This window comes from Danio rerio, chromosome 5 (assembly GCF_052040795.2).
Source record: "Danio rerio strain M-AB ecotype USA chromosome 5, GRCz13ab, whole genome shotgun sequence".
NCBI classification, from domain to species: domain Eukaryota; kingdom Metazoa; phylum Chordata; class Actinopteri; order Cypriniformes; family Danionidae; genus Danio; species Danio rerio.
In genome coordinates, this window is record NC_141025.1 from 46,519,582 (window position 1) to 46,537,500 (window position 17,919).

At 32.4% G+C, this 17,919-nt stretch overlaps 2 protein-coding genes and 1 long non-coding RNA gene across 5 annotated transcripts in view; 2 read left to right on the forward strand and 1 right to left on the reverse strand.

The window, feature by feature from the left end:
• Nucleotides 1-8,161: 8,161 nt before the first annotated feature.
• ctsla (cathepsin La) lies at nucleotides 8,162-14,179 on the forward strand. Of its 3 annotated transcripts, none has more exons than XM_087251254.1 (8): nucleotides 8,162-8,660; nucleotides 9,659-9,794; nucleotides 9,882-10,004; nucleotides 10,097-10,249; nucleotides 11,786-12,010; nucleotides 12,096-12,264; nucleotides 13,488-13,605; nucleotides 13,712-14,179. In XM_087251254.1, the coding sequence occupies exons 2-8, from the start codon at nucleotides 9,669-9,671 to the stop codon at nucleotides 13,809-13,811; spliced, it is 1,014 nt and encodes a 337-aa protein (XP_087107380.1). In that variant the 5' UTR covers nucleotides 8,162-8,660; nucleotides 9,659-9,668; the 3' UTR covers nucleotides 13,812-14,179.
• A 3,123-nt stretch (nucleotides 14,180-17,302) lies between these two features.
• The window catches only part of fbp2 (fructose-1,6-bisphosphatase 2), a 14,702-nt gene continuing 14,085 nt past the window's right edge, over nucleotides 17,303-17,919 (reverse strand). Inside the window, 1 exon segment of the mRNA NM_001004008.1 lies at nucleotides 17,303-17,615. Within this exon segment, the coding sequence (NP_001004008.1) occupies nucleotides 17,427-17,615 (189 nt within the window). The 3' untranslated portion in view covers nucleotides 17,303-17,426.
• The window catches only part of LOC147844349 (uncharacterized), a 22,476-nt gene continuing 22,050 nt past the window's right edge, over nucleotides 17,494-17,919 (forward strand). Inside the window, exon 1 of the long non-coding RNA XR_015491700.1 lies at nucleotides 17,494-17,633. This is a non-coding gene — a long non-coding RNA (uncharacterized LOC147844349). The remainder of the gene's footprint in view (nucleotides 17,634-17,919) is intronic.

Below are 17,919 nucleotides of genomic sequence, written 5' to 3' on the forward strand. Positions count from 1 at the left end.
AAAAAGAGGAAAAATCAAGGGTAACACTTTACAAAATGGTTCATTAGTTAATTCATTTACTAACATGAACTAATCATAAACAACACTTGTACAGCATTTATTAATCATAATTGAACATTTACTAATGCATTATTAACATCCAAATTCATACTTGTTAACATTAGTTAATGCACCATGAGTTAATATGAACTCACAATGAACTACTGTATTTTCATTAACTAATGTTTAACATGAACAAATACAGTATAAATCTATTGTTCATTGTTTGTTCATGTTAGTAAATGCATTAAGTAACATTATCTAATGAACCTTATTGTAAAGTGTGACCAAATCAATAGAAGCAAAGAAATTGAATTGTTTAGTTGAAATTTTGTAGGGTCTATTTTTTTTTTTTTTTTTTGCAATATTTTGCTTTTAATTGTATAATCTTTTAATTTCTAATTATGTTTGCTGACTAAAATATTGTTTTAATAAATATATCTGTTTATTAAATCTGTTCTGCTCAAGTGCACCAAAATACATAGCCTATATTCACTGAGAAATGCATAAAATATTTATTTTCAAAATGGGGTGTACTCAATTATGCTGAGCACTGTATTTAAATAGTGTTAGTTCATGTCAACTCACAGTGCAATGGACGATTAGCATAAAGTGTTACCTGGATTTCTGTTGGGACAACATGAAGGAATTAATTTATTATTAGTAGTAGTAGTAGTAGTAGTAGTAGTTTTTATGAATGTTAACTAAATAAACATAAAACAATTAAATTGTCCACCCAAAAAACAAGAATTGAGTTGGTTCAGCTCATTTTAAATTTTAACAAACGGCAAATGACTAATTTCAAGTGTACGTAACATTAACAAGCATTGTAAGAATTAATACAAAACGTTTCAAATAAACAAAATAACATGATTTGAATACAGACCTTGTAGACGTGTCATGAAAAAAAGCAAGGACAAGGAAAGTTTTTTCCTGCATTTTTCCTACAAAATATTAGAATTTTTGGTCTACATATTTTATGTTGATAATGAACCTTCTCTTGTATAAAAACTCGTGTTTCAAATGCTAAAAATTGCCCTAGAGTGAATTGAGGGTAAAATAGTTTCTGCATGAATGCTCTAACCGAGGCCGTCAGATCAGCCATGAGAAGCAGGACCCATTCAAATGAGCTGAAATTGATGATTACATTGCTGCTGATGAATAATCAGTCATGTGCTTTTTTTATTGTGGCATGACACAGCTTGCAGTATTTCGCACCTATTTTTCAACACAGCATATTTTAGCTTTCCTTTGCAATTCAATCCGTAACCATTTCATCAGAGCCAACTTTTAAATAAAGGGGGGAAAAAGCTATTGAAAAGTTTTCAGGGTTTCTGCAGGTTTCATTTAAGACTTTTCTGAACACTAAGATTTTTTTCTGAAGACCTGGTAGGACTAATGGAAAAGATTTTTACTTTCCTCATCTCAAAAAAAAATATATATATATATTTCTTATGGTCTTAAATAATGTGTCGAAACAAGCTAATTCTAGTCGTTTCCATGCCCTTTTTTCAACAATGTTTATTTTTAAAAAGCGAAGTTTTAAAACTATGATAACGTAAAATGTAAATAATATCTGACAACAGTCTGTCCAGGTCAATGTCCTCAAATACATGGAGAATTTTCAACAAATGTTATTGTAAAGAAGAGAATTCAAATATAATCTGTAAATATACATCATTTTAAGGAATGTGAACAAAAACAATAGTCCCAAGGTATTTCCTGTTTTACATTTTTAATTTCTATAGCTTCCCAGAATCCAAAAAGAGTCACGTATTGATAAATAATGTTATGATAGCTGTTTTGACATTAAGTTATGATTAAATTGCCTCTTGTTACAGTTATGAAATAGTTTAATAACAAGCTGAAAACATTCATGGGCCAATGACATGACAATATTAAAATGGTCTACAGCTAAAAAGTACACTATTGTAAATGGTTCTATTGAGATGTATTGGCTGGGTTGTGACTGGAAGAGCATTCACTGCATAAAACATATGCTGGAATAGTTGGCGATTCATTCCGCTGTGGTGAGTTCTGAAAAAGATACTAAGCCAAAGGAAAATTATTGAATTAATGAATGAATGAATGAATGAATGAATGAGATGTATTGGCCATTGGATGTGTATAGACCAAGATTGGACAACTTTAGATGGGCCTGTTTTATATGATTTAAAATCTACAACACAATATTTCCATGAATTTAAGACTTTTTATTGCCTAAAATGTAGTTTTTGAAACGTCAAACAAGTTATTTAAACTATTTAAGACTTACAACACAATATTTTTATGAATTTACATTATTTAAGACAATATTTCCATGGATTTAAGACTTTTTAAGACCTACAATGTTGTTTTTGAAGCGTCAAACATTTTAAGACATCACCCCTGGTATTATTTAGTGACAGGATAATACAAGTAAAACCGCTTTCAGCCTGCTGTTTGGCCTGTATGTTGTTCAGACGTGATCAATGGTGTTTCTCTCAACTGCTCATGTTTGATCATTGCTGGAAGAGCTGCGCTGATAGGCTTAAAAGATAACTGAATGATCTTCCCATCTGAATTGTGTTGTTCTTGTGACAGACCAGCACGTTAATCTATGCCTTTCCCTCATTGTTATTATGCAGATTCAACACCCCCTCCACTTCTTGCCTGCCACTAAGCTTTTTAGTGTGAACGTAAACGATGTGCAATATTGTCACAGAGTAAAGTTATCGAACTAGATAGCCTACACTGAAACTCTCACGTACAAGTGCTGATAGAAAACTCAGTTTTGGTGTGTGAGCAAGGTTGCAAGTTCAGTGCATTGTAGAAGAAATCATATACTGTTGAAGTCAGAATTATTAGCCCGTCTGTTTATTTTTTACCCAATTTCTGTTAAACGAGAGGAGATGATTTTTTTTCAACACATTTCTAAACATAATATTTTTAATAACTCATTTCTAGTAACTGATTTATTTTATCTTTGCCATGATGACAGTAAATAATATTTGACTAGATATTTCACAAGTTAATAATGTTCAGTGACATTTAAATTCTTAACTAGGTTAATTAGTTTAACTAGACACATTAGGATAATTTAGACAAGTTATTGTATAATAATGGTTTGTTTTGTAGACTATCAGGAAACAATATCGCCTTAGGGGGCTTAAATTTTGACCTAAAATGGCTTTTAAATATTAATATCTGCTTTTATTCTAACCGAAATAAAACCAATAAGACTTTCTCCAGAAGAAAAAAATATTATAGGAAATACTGTGGAAAAATTCCTTGCTCTGTTAAACATAATTTTTGAAATATTAAAAAAAAAATAATAATTCAGAGGAGGGCTAATCATTTTGATTCCAACTGTATGTGAGACTATGTGTAATATAGCCTTTATGTTTTATGATATAGTGTATAAATAGTTTTAATGCATTCACAGTTGATTTGGAAAGCTGTTTGCATCTTTGTATGGTTGACTGTCACTATTCACAGATATTTGACAGAATGTGATTAGATCAAATGTTACTTTTTTCAATTAGCTCCAGTGTTAAGTGTAATTAGTTACAAAGTAGCTAGTCAATGTAATTCAATTACTTTTCTACACTCTCGGAAATAATGTACCTCAAATGTACTTTTTAGGTACATTTGGACACTAACAGCACCATTGAGGTACCATTATGGACCCCTCAGGTACAAATATGTACCTTTTGAAAATACCTTTATTTCTGAGAGTGTCCTGAAAAAGTGAATTATATATGGATTACTGATATTTTAGGCCATTTAATTACAGTTACTCACTCTGTAAAACCCATTAAGTTAAGTCTGTTTGAGTAAAGGAATTGAGCAAGGAATTTAAGCAAGGAATATTTTACAGTATGTCTGATAATATTTTTCTTCTGGAGAAAGTCTTGTTTGTTTTATTTTGGCTAGAATAAAAGCAGTTTTTATTTTTTAAACACCATTTTAAGGTCAAAATTATTAGCCCCTTTAAGCTATCATTTTATTCAATAGTCTACAGAACAAACCATCGTTATACAATACCTTGCCTAATTACCATAACCTGCCTAATTAATCTAATTAACCTAGTTACACCTTTAAATGTCACTTTAAGCTGTATAGAAGTGTCTTGAAAATGTCTAGTAAAATATTACTCACTCATCAATAATAAATATATCAATAATAAATCAGTTATTAGAAATAATTTATTAAAACTTATGTTTAGAAATGTGTTGAACAAAATCTTCTTTTTGCTAAACAGAAATAGGGGCGGGGGAGGGGAATAAACAGGGGGCTAATAATTCTGACTTTAACTGTATATCATTTGTGTTGATATCATCAGACTTTAAGAGTATTAGTAACTTAAACATCAAATCACTATTAGTTCAATTAACTTAAATTAAGTCCAAAGAACTATATAGCTACGCAAATGGTTTGTTATTCCTTCTAGCATTAGGGTTAGCACAAAACTATAATTCATTCATGCATAACTCATTCTATTAGAGTTCTGCTAAATATAATCAGTTTATAAGTTACCATAACTCTTTTTCAATAAGTAACTTTAAAATACATTATAAGTTAAACTAGCTTATTTCCTTTAGTGAATTTCACTGTTATGTTTTACAGTGTATAAGATAGTTGCTTTAAATAATGTCAATCTGTGAATGATGTATAGTTCTGTAGAGTATAGTACTGCGTTTTGCAGGATAACTATATTTTTAACTACATATATTTTAGCAATTGCATACACCAGTCAAAAGTTTGGGGCCAGTAGGATTTTTAAATGTTTTAAAATAAGCTTATCCTGCTCACCAAGCCTTTATTTATTTCATCAGAGACACAGTACAAACTGTAAAATGTTATTGCTCTGTACAATAACTGTTCGAAAGTACTTTATATTTTAACTGAATGATTTGTTATAGTGATTTAGATATTAATTTTCAGCTTTATTGCTCGTCTTCAGAGTCACATGATCCTTCAGAAATTACTCTAATATTAATTATTATTAATTATTATTATTAATAATAGTAGTAGTAAAAGCAATAATGACTGTAGTAATCATTTCATTTGAAATTACTTACAATAAGCAATGAATAAATATTTAATAAATAAGTATTAAACAAATTTTTTCTGCATTTAAAAAAGTCACCTTGATGATCTGAATTATTTTATTTTAAATTATTAAATTAAATTAGTAATTAAAAAAACTGACCTCAGTTTTTTGACCGGTACTGTAGGCAAAAAATTGAGAAATAAATTACTGACACCATAAGATATATAAATGTTTTATTGTCCAGATAATTTCCTTTATTTTTTTTCAAGTAAAACATGTATTATTTTAACAATGGAATTTAGTCTAATACAGGACAGGTATGAAATATAGTATCATTATTTCTAAACATTTTTGTTCTCATAGATATGTTTATATATATATATATATATATATATATATATATATATATATATATATATATATATATATATATATATATATATATATATATATATATATATATATGAAAAGTTACTGTTTGACTCACATTTAAATAATTAAGAGTTGACTTCATGTTGTCTATGGGTTGTGTTGAGATTTATGTGGATTTTTAGTACTGAGTGGAGTAATTTAATTACTTAGTAATTTATGACGTTAATTTTAGGCAAAGAAATTAGAAAGCAATGTAAATAAAACAAATGTATGATGTGATTAGTATTTTGCTGAAGTGACTTCCCAACTAACCAACGCTAATCAGTTCAGTACACACTGGTTTTGGTGTTTGCTTGAGGTTTACACAGGGTCATGCAAGTTCAGCACAATCACATATATTGCTTTGGTACACAATCCTTTTGCTTTTGAATTTAGTAGTTTAAAGCTAAACAGATTATCTAGTGAGCTGTCTAAATCTTTATCTAAATTGTAGAAAAAAAAATTGAATGTGATTTCTTTTGAATCAATGAATAGATTTCTAGTTGTTGTAGATGTTGTTTGTGACCCGTCATAGAGGTCAATTTTCTGATATTGAGATTTATAATCTAAAAGCTGACTAAATAAGCGTTTGTGCTACACAAAAAAAAAAAAGACGTTTGCTGTTTGTTCAAACTGTTTGTTTAAAACGAGCTGAAACAACACAATTCTTGTTTTTTTTTTTTTTTTTTTTTTTTTGGAGACAACTTGATTGTTTTATGTTCAATCCACTTGAATTTGTAAAAAACTAATAAGTTTAATTAATTCCTTCATGTTATCCCAACACAAATAAATGGTGTGAAACCCAGCATTTTTACAGTGTATGCTCTGTTAGAAAACAGGGTTTATGCAGGTTTCAACAAGTTAAATTTAAGAGTTTTTAAGACATTTTTAAGATTCTTATTAAATTTTAGATGCAGAAAGGGGCTAAACGCTAAGGAATTTTTCAAATGGCCCAGATGGAAAAGATTTTTATTTGCCCTATCAAAAACAATTATAATTTCATACACTTAATAATACAATAATATTTTAAATATACAAAATTTAAATATTTTTGATATTCATTAGCAAAATATTTTAAATATAAAATATAATGTATTACTATATACACAACATTTTAAATATTGTGTAAAACATGCAAGCTCTGTTTGTATCCATACACCTTTTTTCCAACATAAACCTTTAAAAAAAAAATGTAAATTACAATATTTAAAAAATTTTAAAAACCAAAATAAAATAAATCTACGCACAACAATCTGTCCAGGTCTGTGTCCTCAGCAGTAAATACATGGAGCACTTTTAACAAATGTTATTGTAAGGTAAATAATTAAGCCGTTATGGTAAATATGTTAAAAATTACCTTTTTAAATAAAAAATTCAAAGTTTTATTGAGACGAATTAAAGAGTTCAGATGCAAAAACTTCTAAATGCCGGCTGAAATTTTGATCTAAAATGAGTGTTTTCATCAGGCTTCAGTGTATAGGTTCAGTAATTTCACTTTTATGGTAAAGAATAAGTTATTTCCATGGTCTTCAAAGTGAAATAACTCAACATAAAGAAAGGAGGCTGAGAATAATGATCATTCTTATTGAAATTTCAAACAACATTTAGAGATTTTCGCATCTGAACTCTTCAATTGTTATATGGGTGTTGGCCAGATTGGGAAGCAATACATGAACAAAGGAAAATTAAGACCTATTTAGAAGGATTTATGACCTACAATATTTAAATATATTTCAGTAAATGTAAGACTTTTTAAGGCCTAAAATTTTGATTTAGAGATTCAAGACATTTTAAAACTTTGAAAGACCCTGGCGGACACAATGAGAAACGTATTTGGTTGAGATGCAACTTTTTGAAAATGTAGAATTTGAGGGTTCAAACATAAGTAAATATTGAAATAAGCCTTTAAAGCTGCATTTTGCTAATTAAAAATTGATTCTGGATATATTAACATTAGGAAATGCACACACTATTTCAATGGAACATCACTGTTTCTTAATATCCTAATGCTTTTTGCATAACAAATCTATAATATTGACCCATAAATTGCGTGTAAGTTAAGACTGGTTTTGTGGTCTAGGTTCACATGTTAGTGCAATTTAAAATTAACTAGTCAAGTTCATAATAACTGAAATCCCTCTCATCTTTGTGTGACTGTGATTGGACTAGTTATGTGTGATATGAAAAAGAAACCTTTATGAAAATCACAAAAAAAAAATCCACAAAATCTACATATAAATGTTTTACTACAAATAAAAGCCTGTTGTAGTTAAACTATGATGCATCCATGAATAGAGCATGATCATGATTCATTTTTGAGGTGTAGCTACCAAAGAAAATCAATGTGTGCATTCCAAGTATGAAACAGCAGTAATGTTAGCTTATGCAGTATCGACTGTCAGCGTGTACTTTAACAATAACCGATAATGTGTATTTGTTGAACTCAAAGGCAGCAGATTTCTCTTGATTAAGCTGTTTTTTCTTCAGATAGTAAGATTGTTTTTCTCCATGAGTAAACTGTCTGTCGGGAACTCGTCACGTGCTGATAGATCACATGCTCTTACGTGTTCACCGGGGCGGGATCAACAGATCTATAGGCAATAATCTCGACCAATGAGAAATTCAGGAATTTGCCTTCAGATGCGCTATAAAACTTGTGGCCCCTCACAGCGACTCACAATATTTTCTCCTGGATTCGGGACAACGCGGTGAGTCAGGAGTTTTTACAGCTTTCTGGAACATTGTTCTGCTGTTTAAACATTTGAATATAAAAACGCCTTTACCGAGCCTTTAATGTGGTTTTGTTGAATGAATCTTTGTTTGGGTCAAGATTTATTTTGCTTTATTTACAGAACATGAGCTTGTTTGGGTCTTTCTCTTATTGAGGCTCTTGCAAAATATGTTTCGTGATCAACGTTATTTCTTCCGTCGACGCACGGCTTTAACGTTACCTTCTTTACTAATGATTTAGCGTTTTCTGCTATAACAGTGGATTTTGAAATCGTTTCAATAGTTTCTTTTTCGATTTCCGTGGCCTGGTTTCGGTCTTTGTTTTCTTTTCCTGGGAAGCTGTGGGCTGCGACCGGCCAGATCCCGTGACTGCAGCAGATCAGACACACCAGGAACATTGTATTCTTTTCTGTTCCCAGACCAGTGTTTCTGTCTTGAGGCCCGCGTAAACAAACGTATTTTTAGACTAAGTTATATACAGATGTACGTTATTTGTTAATCTCTGTTAGGTGTTGTACGTTTTTAATAAATTATTAATGATTAATTCGTCCTCTCCCTTTTAGGTTATCGCTGTTTTTAGTGCTGTCCATAATTGTTAATTATCACTGTCTAGCTGTGGTTCTTTGCACGGTGTAAACAAATATCGAAGCTGTAATCTGATCTCACGACGTTAGAAACGTATACCAGTTCTTTTAAATATACATATGCCTTTAATTATACATTGGGAAATCGACTGACCGAGGAATTGGTCTATAAAATGACGTAAAATTTTAAATAAATTCAACCTGCTTGAGGAATTTTATCTTAAACCTTTTAAAAACGTTCACGCAACATTTAAGATTTTACGTGTTGCCTGTTTCTGTCCCCATGACAAAACAGGCTTGATTAAATCATATTGTCTAAAATGTTGATGACCATGTAGATCAACATAGTCGAATATGTTTGTTTACTGCTATGAGGGTTGAATTAGTTTTTTCTGCTTTATTTATTGGAAACTGGCAAAATAATCACACATTATTTTAATCTAAAGTGACCATAAATGCATTTGTTACAAACCTACAGGTTTCAAACACTTATGTAATTGAACACTGCAAAGTAGCATTTTATTGTAATTTCCTCAAATTTGAAGCACAAAAAACAACAACTTGACACTATTATATTTATAGTATTTAGTTAAAACGATTATTAAATAATGGCCGAGCACCAGTGAGCAAATCAGCATATTAATATGACTTCCATTGTGTCTTCATTTGTCACAGAAGACCAACAATTGAGCATTTTTAAAAATTGAATAAATGATAAAATAAGATGATTTAAAACCATAAGGGTAGCAAAAAAGTAAACCGGATGTTTGACATGATCTCTTTGCATGTGTTTTGTTGTTTTTAAATTTCATGGTCACTTGTTGCAACATGTCTGACCTGTTGTTGTTTTTCCCCCCAGTGTTTTCATCATGAGGGTGTTCTTGGCTGCTTTTACCTTGTGCCTCAGCGCTGTGTTCGCTGCTCCTACTTTAGACCAGCAATTAAATGATCATTGGGATCAGTGGAAGAAATGGCACAGTAAAAAATACCATGCAGTGAGTGTCTAAAGCTCATCGTTTATTTCCAGTTTACATCCATTGAATGAAGAACTGTGTTGAACATTTTGCTTTCTCTTAACACAGACAGAGGAAGGGTGGAGAAGGATAATCTGGGAGAAAAACTTGAAAAAGATTGAAATGCACAATCTGGAGCACTCCATGGGCATACACACCTACAGACTCGGAATGAACCACTTTGGAGACATGGTATGATTGCAAAAGTTGTTTGTATAAGGCGTTTGCATATTGATTTTATGAAATTCCTTCAGAATTTTAGCTAAATTTTTCTGTGTCTGCAGACTCACGAGGAGTTCAGACAGGTGATGAATGGTTTCAAACACAAGAAAGACAGACGATTCAGAGGATCCCTGTTCATGGAGCCCAACTTCATTGAGGTCCCAAACAAGCTGGACTGGAGAGAGAAGGGATATGTGACTCCTGTGAAAGATCAGGTGAGACAAAAATGATGTGCCTTTTTTAATATGAACCATAACTCTAGAAAACAAAAAAACTGGTCGTTCCAGTTTGGAAGTTTGATGTAAATTCTGCTTGTAATGTATGTAAACCATATACTCTGACAAGGCTTGAGCTAGGGATTCAGTGTTTGTTTAAACAAATGCTTTTGATTTTAAATACAATGGCCCCCATTTTGCACAACAACATTCAATGTTCTGTAGCCTTTAGTTGAGGAATTATTCTTTTAATTTAAGGCTTAGGGGCAAGATAATGAATGCTACCTCTCAGTATACTTTAATGAAATAAAAGTTGAAGGAAAACTAAAACGGGTTATTGAAATATCGGTACCCTCAGTTTCTGTAAAGCAAAATATGTTATGATGACTAGTATGTGTCACGCTATGTATAACTGTGTATAACATGACGCTTCCATGTTTAGAAATCAGATTTCTAAAATTAGTCTAAATTAAATATCCAAATGTAACCCTGGTTCTTCAGCTAATAAAAAATACTTTGTTTACTTTAGCTTAATTTAAACCTTTGTTTTGTCTCATTTGAGAATTTATAGTTCATTTAGAAATAAACTTGCTGCCATTATTTACTCAACACTTTCCAAACCTGTTTGCATTTCTTTGTTCTATTGAATGCAAAGATATTTGAAAAGTTTTAGAAACCATTCGCTTTATAGTATTTATCTTGCTACTATGTATGAAAGCCAAATGGCCTTGAAACGGTTTCCCAAAACAGGCCATCTCTTTGAAAGTCACCGAATGTTTAATTCCTTCTGAGGACTTGAAACCCACTATCAATTTGTACAAAACCGAAACATGGCAAAGGGATTGGGACATCTGCACCAACAATAAATTGCGTGAAATTAACCTTAAAATAAATAAATAGACATTTAGCAAATTCTATTTAATAATTTTGAGACCAAGCATGATCAGAAGGTCTATACCAGATGTCAAATTGGACCTTCTAGGTTGACTTTTTTTTTTTTTTTTTTTTTTTTTTTTTTTTTTTTTTTTTTTTTTTTTTTAATTAATAATGAAGAATCACCTAAATGTAATTACTGCCAGACTGCTCTTACCATAAAACCCGTTTTGTTGGAAAGTAGAAGTTTAAATTCCATCAGACAAAGTTTTTATAAGGAGAGTACTTTGATGGACATTTTTAGAAAGGTACCACCAGGAAGAGATTTAAATTATCAAAAATAGACTTGAAAAATCATATTTAACTTTAAAAATATCTTTGAATTTTATCTATTTATAATTAATATATTTGTCAGTAACTTTTTTTTTTTCCCCACGAATTTGCTTTCATGTATTATGTATATCCATTTTGCAAAGAAATAGCCATAAGTTGCTGATGTGGCAATGAAATGATAAATAAATAAATAAATTCAAAAGTTTTCCAATGCTCTTCAAAATATCACAGTCGTTACAAATCATTTGAAGGGAAGTTTTAGTTTTGGGTAAACTCCCTCTAAAGGCTCCAATCTATTGCTCTAAACATGATCAAATGTGGTATTTTCAGGGGGAGTGTGGTTCTTGCTGGGCTTTTAGCACAACTGGAGCCCTGGAGGGTCAGATGTTCAGGAAGACTGGAAAATTGGTGTCTTTGAGCGAGCAGAACCTGGTGGACTGCTCCCGTCCTGAAGGCAATGAGGGCTGCAACGGAGGTCTCATGGACCAGGCCTTCCAGTACGTCAAGGACCAGAATGGTCTCGACTCTGAGGAATCCTACCCCTACCTGGGAACTGTAAGTTGCATCTTATTTCTGTGAATTTATTCTGTTTTTGTTGCATAAAAGATTACGATAACTTATCTGTGTATCGTTATTTCAGGACGATCAGCCCTGCCATTTTGATCCCAAAAACAGCGCAGCAAATGACACCGGATTCGTTGACATTCCCAGTGGAAAGGAGCGTGCTCTGATGAAAGCTATAGCTGCTGTGGGACCTGTCTCTGTGGCTATTGATGCTGGACATGAGTCTTTCCAGTTTTACCAGTCAGGTGGGAATATTTTCAACCATTTTAGACCGTTTTAGAGATGAGCATGCACTTATGGCACAGTGTTTCAAAATGCACTCCATTTGGTAGCATGTATGAACATTGGTTAACAAGCACATGAGAAAGATTTGGCGATTGCATAGATTCATATGGACAACTTTTTTTTTTTTTTTTTTTTTTTTTTTTTTTTCCCTTTCCTTTCTGCTTTAGTAGGTTCATCCATTTCTGGTTAATTATTTATTTTTTTTTTTAATCTGTAAAAAAATCCTGAGGCCTGTTGCACAAAATGAGTTCAACCAATGGGTTTGAGAAAGCAGTGTAAAGCAAATATTAAATCAATGTATATCAGTCAACTGATTTTAATAATGTAGGTTTACAAATGATTTTTCATTTCATTTAAATCAAATTTATATACAAACATTTAAACTTTAAAGCCATTATATTGAAATGGTTTTAAATTGACATTTTAAAGTATAAATGATTATAATACAACACGTTTTATTGTTAATTTTTTTTCCCAAAAGGCAAATTTGACATGATTTGTGTAAAAGATGTTAAATTAAGCTTATTTTTCCTCACGGCTGATTGGTCCAGTTTGTGTTTACAATCTCTAACCTAGAATGGAATTTGCACATAAGCTGTATAGCAAGTTAATCACCTAGAAGAAACCAATAAGAACCAACCCACCCTCTTAACCCTGAAAACAGGCTTTGCTCAAATTAAAAAAATCTGGTTTGGTAAAAACTCAAACTTTCTTTTGTGCAACAGGCCCCAGGCCTCTGTTGACACGGTGTAAAAATAGTTGAAAGCATTCATACGAGCTGCTCAGACATTGTCTGCAAAAAGGCAAAGCCATAAACTCAAAGTCTTTAAGTAAAATGTAAGATTTGATTGACACTATGCATCACCATGAATGACAGCATGTGCGTTTACTGTCAAGTCTAATTGAATATAATAAAACTGCATGTTTCTATATAATTATGTTGTATTTGATAACCTTAGTTTTTAAGTAATGTGCAGCTTTTGAAGCAAAAGTTATACAAAAACTTGAATCTAATTGTATTGTGGATGTAAACAATTGCCATCCAGTCACTTTTGTATGTTTTTCCAGTCAGGGCCTTGTTCACATGTTAAAGAATGTATACTTTGGTTTTAAAATGATGTTAAACCTAATAAATGAGTTGGTGCACGTCAACCCAATTTAACAAGTGTTAATCTCACGCTAGGCATCTACTATGAGAAGGAGTGCAGCAGTGAGGAGCTGGATCATGGTGTTCTTGCGGTCGGTTATGGTTTTGAGGGTGAGGATGTTGATGGCAAGAAGTATTGGATCGTCAAAAACAGGTAAGATAAACTTTGAAAAATCCCTGGCATTGTAGTTTAACCAAGCTTTTTTTTTTTTTTTTTTTTTTTTTTTTTCTAAACCCAATGTGCTTTTTGTGTATTCCAGCTGGAGTGAGAACTGGGGCGATAAAGGATACATCTACATGGCCAAGGACAGACACAATCACTGTGGTATTGCTACAGCAGCTAGCTACCCTCTTGTTTAAAGGAGACCCGCCCAGTAACCAGATATAATACCAGGAGCCCACATTAGTGTCTCGGGTGCCTGAGAGGATCACCGAAACCCACTAGTGTAGTGAACAAGTGTCAGACACCTGATGATCACCTAATTACACTGGTGATTGTGTTTGTGTTTCTCACAGTCTGAACGAGGCTGTGACACAGAGTCCTCGAGCTCTAGGTACTGTGTGACACCGTTTTAGGGAATTTATGCAATTGCTTTTGGTCATTTTTAAAAGCCACTGATTTAGTTGATTTTTCTTTGCCTCAATGTAAATACATGTTCTTCAGTGCAATTGTACAAATGTTTTTTATGTCTTCTTTCTTTATGACCAATAAAAGTTTTAAACATGAATTTAACTCTGTTTTTTTTTTTTTTTACTTGTTTATATTCCAATTTATTTTTTGTAGAATTATTGCACTGTTCACCAGTTTGGGGTCCTATTTTATTGTTATTATTTTTTATTTATATAATTAAGGTTAAAACAAATTGATCAAGTGACGGTTCCTTAATAATATGTTTAAAAAAAATGGTATTTTAATGTTATGAACTTAAAGTACTTTTACCAAAAGGTACTAACTTTTTTACCTTAACAAAATCCCTAAAGGAGGGTGGGGGGGTTATGCTCAAATTGCCCATTCTCATAGTAATCTTAAGCACTTTTTGATATCCATAAACCGGAATTGAAGCGACTTCCTTTATGATTGTACTGATATGTGGCTGTGATGATAAAGTAAATATGGTAAAATTGCTGTACTTCATTAAAACATGCGCTGTTTTAAAGTCATTCTTGATCACATTTGATGATGCTCAGAGCGTTGAACAGATCTTTCAATCCCAGTTGCTTTGCACACTTCCTATTTTGTTATGATTTTTTGTGTTACTATAAAGACATGTTAACACGTGGCTGTAAATCAATTTGATGGGTGGGGAAACTGCACTCCTGTCACAATGTGGTGGGCCTCAATATAGGAGGGATTTAAATCCTATTTTAGCATCAGTTGTCTTTATATCAGCCTGATATGACAGTGGACACTATACCTACACACAGTCCGTTCCAATAAGCTTTCAAAAGACGATTTTCATCATAGGTGCCCTCTAAATGGTCATTTCCACAGAAAACGTTAATTAGTTAAAGGACCACGTTCAAGATCATGCGACTGAAGCCCCCTGTGTGAAGCCCATTATGTGGACCTCTTAAATTGTCTCAGATTTTTTCCATTTCAGTTTTTTACCCACTATAATATTGAGTTGGGTTGTCTTTATTTTTTTAAAATGTCTAACAATCCATGGAGCAAAACAAAAATTCATAATTTTGATATTTATAGCACAATGTAAAGAATAAGTGTAAAACACTTCATCGCTTACGCTACTTCTTACTAGTTATCTAAATTTTTCATGTCGCTCTTTAAGATGTATTTAGGACAGTTCAGTAATAAAAAAAATGATTTTTTTTTTTTTTTTTACAGGAGTGGTCCTGAGTGTATTTTTAAAGCTTGGTTGTGTTCATAAAATCCAAAGCAATGTGTGCTCATGTTTCATTTGTAAAAGATCAGGTTATTTTTTTATTTATCTTACTTTAATTATATACAGCTACTCAGCTAACATGAAAACCACTGACATAATTCCTAGTTCCTTCAAAAGGCCTTGGCTGCTTGTGGGGATTGTGTGTAACCTGAAGCGTTTGTGATCTTATTAACCCGGATGTATTTTTTGTAGTCCCCAAACTTCAATCGCTGTAGGCTTTGCTAAGCTAACGCTGTAAAAGCCAAAGTCCACTTTGCATTGAACTCTGTGTGTATTACATTCAGAGATGTTGTTTATGTTTACACAACACATCAACTAAAGTTTAAAATAGTATATTGTAGTGGACCACCCCTTTAAGCTATAATTCCTTCCTGAAAAAATAATTTAATTCATTCCGCTGTGGCAACCCTGATTAACAAAGGGACTAAGCTGAAAAGAAAATGAATGAACGAATAAAAATAATTTATATAATTTAAGTTATTTGTTTTTATTTCCTATTTGTCTACTACTGTATAATAATAATAATAATGCATTTTATTTAAAGGCGCCTTTCATGACACTCAAGGTCACCGTACAGGACAGCTCAATCAATTGAAATAAAAACACAATAAAAGTCAATAGAAAACAATACAAACAAAAAAATGCAGTCGGGTTAAAGAGAATAAGCTGTTCTAAACAGATGTATATTGAGTTTGGATTTAAATTGAGAGTCTAAATTACGCAGGTCAGGAGGAAGTGAATTTCAGAGGAGCAAAGTGGCGGAGGGATCTGCTCCCCATGGTGGGGACAGAGGGAACAGTGAGGTGAATGGAAGAAGAGAGTGTTCAAGAAGGTGTGGCGTTATGAACAAGGTTAGCAAGGTATGGAGGAGCAAGATTGTGGATGGCTTTGAAAGTGAGAAGAAGTATTTTATAATTAATTCTGAAAGAGATGGGAAGCCAGTGAAGCTTTAGTAGAATGGGTGTGATGTGACAGATAGAGGGAGTTTTTGTGATAATACGGGCTGCAGCGTTTTGTAATTTATGAATAGTTTTTTGTATACCTTTCTAATATATTTAGCAACAAAACAACGCAATACTTTTACCATCACATAAATACATTACACTTTTGTGATAAATTAACTTTAAAAAGTAATAATATTCCACGTTGTGATCCAATAAATGCTCCCTTACTGTTAAACAAGATGCCTTTCAAAATCTTGTTTTGCTTTTGGTTTATACATTACATCAAGCTGCAAAACCTTTTTACTACAACCATCTCATGGCATTTTGTAAACTGGGATGAACATAAAATCAAAACTAGTTTATCCAAGTGAAGCCTACTCACACAGGAAGTTGTGTCATTTTCTCATTGTGAAAATGAGCTGTTCTTTTTCTCCAGCAATACACTGTGTCCTATTAGTTTATCTCTGGGCACGCTGCCATTTTATGGTACGTCGCCACCAGAAAACTAAGACTTGCGGGTCAGAGATTACCAGGGTTTTAGTTAGGGAGTAGTCTGTTAGAACGAGGGTGTAAACACTGAACAGACTAACAAACAACACACTTCAGAAGACAAACTATGATCTCAGGAAACAAACAAATACAGAATAAAGACACAGATTGCTTAGACAATAAATCTAAAACCCTGTTAAATAAGGAAAAAAGAAAAGATTTAAACAATGAACTTTAAAATTTTATTTTAAGCTAAATAATAAGTCCAAGGCACTCAAAAAAGTACTAAACAATTATTTTAAAAGCCTTTATTAACAGCTATGCCATTGAAACTGCACCTACATGTTTCAGCAAACACTTGCCTTCATCAGGGTAACAATAATAATAATAATAATAAAGGTTTTTTTTTTTTTTTACTTTTTTTCAAGTGCCTTGGACTTAATTTTGCTGTTTATCTTTATTTATCCCTTGCCCAAAAAGCACCAACACATTAATTACCCCTGAAGCATTTTTGTTTGATTTTGTATTTTTAATGTGATTTTGCTTACAAAAAAATCCTTTTACTATTAAAAAAAGAGAGCTACGGTGATGTTGTGTATGCTATCTCAGTGTCATGTGTGTTTTCAATGGATCAAATCTCTCTATTTGCTATGTTTCTTGACAAAGGACAAGTATTCCTCCACGTCGTCTGAAGATCCCACCACAAAAGGGACCCGCTGGTGCAGTGTTTCAGGAAGGACGTCCAGGACGCGCTGAGTGCCTGTGGTGGCTGTTCCTCCAGCCTGCTCGATCAGGAAGGCGATGGGGTTACACTCGTACAGCAGCCTCAGCTGGAGACAAGAAAACACGTGAGAGACACACAACTTGCATAATGCTGATACACTAGTTTTCAAAGGGTCTATTTCATTCTGAGTGCTTTTCATTGTTTAGACTCAGAGTTTAAAGCCGTTATGTTTCTTTTTTCTTACTGTTTGTGGATTAGGGTCATTGAACATTTATATTGTGGAGTTCCTCAGAATGGTTTTATTTCAGTCTTATCTATAAACTGCAGATATTATATCTGGGTCACCGCTTTCTTGCTATAGTGTGTGTTTGTCTGTTGTTAAGAATGACACAATCTGATGAAATGAGCAG